The 1,001-nt window shown below is 65.6% G+C and overlaps 1 protein-coding gene across 1 annotated transcript; it reads left to right on the top strand.

The window, feature by feature from the left end:
* Window positions 1–350: 350 nt before the first annotated feature.
* Window positions 351–998, top strand: H696_06391 (hypothetical protein; the record flags this gene model as incomplete). Its single annotated transcript, XM_009500130.1, has 1 exon — window positions 351–998. A coding segment is annotated over one exon (512 nt), but the record flags the coding sequence as incomplete, so codon positions are not given.
* Between the last annotated feature and the right edge of the window lie 3 nt (window positions 999–1,001).

Here is a 1,001-nt window from a genome sequence, read left to right as displayed (position 1 = left end):
GGAGCTGAGCGGGGTCGCTCAAGCACACGGGGATTGGACGGGAGAGAGAGGAAGAGAGTGCACGCGATGCCTGTGTCGTCTCTGTCGATGGGAGCGCCCATGGTCGCGGGGCGGGCATCACGCCGACACGCGCGGCAGAAGCCCCGCTGTTGTTCGTTTCTCGGTCCGGGTGTGCTTCTCTCCTTGCCATGCGAGGATGCCCCCGTGAGAGAAGAGTCCGCCATGCACCTGGTGGCTGTCCTTTGGTCGTGGGGTGGCCATCTTGATCGGTGTACCGACCTGCTCTCGGGGTCCGACCATTGGCCCTGGCCCGCGGCCGCCGGCGACGGGGAAGATGGTCCGCGGGCTCGGGGGTTTCCGTCCCGGCGAGTGGTGGTGGTGGTGGTCACAGATCGTCCGTCGGTCACTCACGAATACCTGGGGCGCTTTTCAAAAGGTTCGTCAGGTAGGCCTCGTCTCCCGGGCGGGGGGCAGGCCGACATCGTGTGGGCTTTCCGCCTGGAGGCCCGGCATGGGCCGCGGCCTTTCGGCGGACGGGGCGATGCCACGGTGGCGTGTTATTCCGGCTCGTGGCGATTCCCACTCTCTCGGTGTTGCCATGCTTCCTCCCGGAGGGACGCTGGTGTCCGAAGGCAAGCGGGGAGGGGGTGTCTTCCGGGCCGCGCCGACCGCCGGGGCAATTCCCTGGACAGCTGGTGGGCTCCCTCCTCTCCCGAGCATGGTGTCGGCTGTCCCTCTGGTGTCTGTGTGTGTGTGTGTGTGTGATAGTGTGGTGGTATTTTTTTTGCATCCTCGCCGAGTATGCGAGCTGCCTGTCGTGCCAGACAGCTCTCCTGGTGGTGGCCTCGCCGGTTGGTTGTGAGTGGGCGTGGTCCGGTGTGATGGGGTGTGGATGTTTGACGGCACCAGGAGCATGGCTGTCCTTTGGGTTTCTGCGGGAAGAAAAGCAGCAGCTGAATCCTGTCTCGTGGCATGCGTCGGGCGCAGGGGGCGCAGGGGGG

This window comes from Fonticula alba, assembly GCF_000388065.1.
Source record: "Fonticula alba strain ATCC 38817 unplaced genomic scaffold supercont2.209, whole genome shotgun sequence".
NCBI lineage: Eukaryota > Rotosphaerida > Fonticulaceae > Fonticula > Fonticula alba.
The sequence above is the reverse complement of the archived record's forward strand: the minus strand, read 5'-3'. Positions and strand labels throughout refer to the sequence as shown.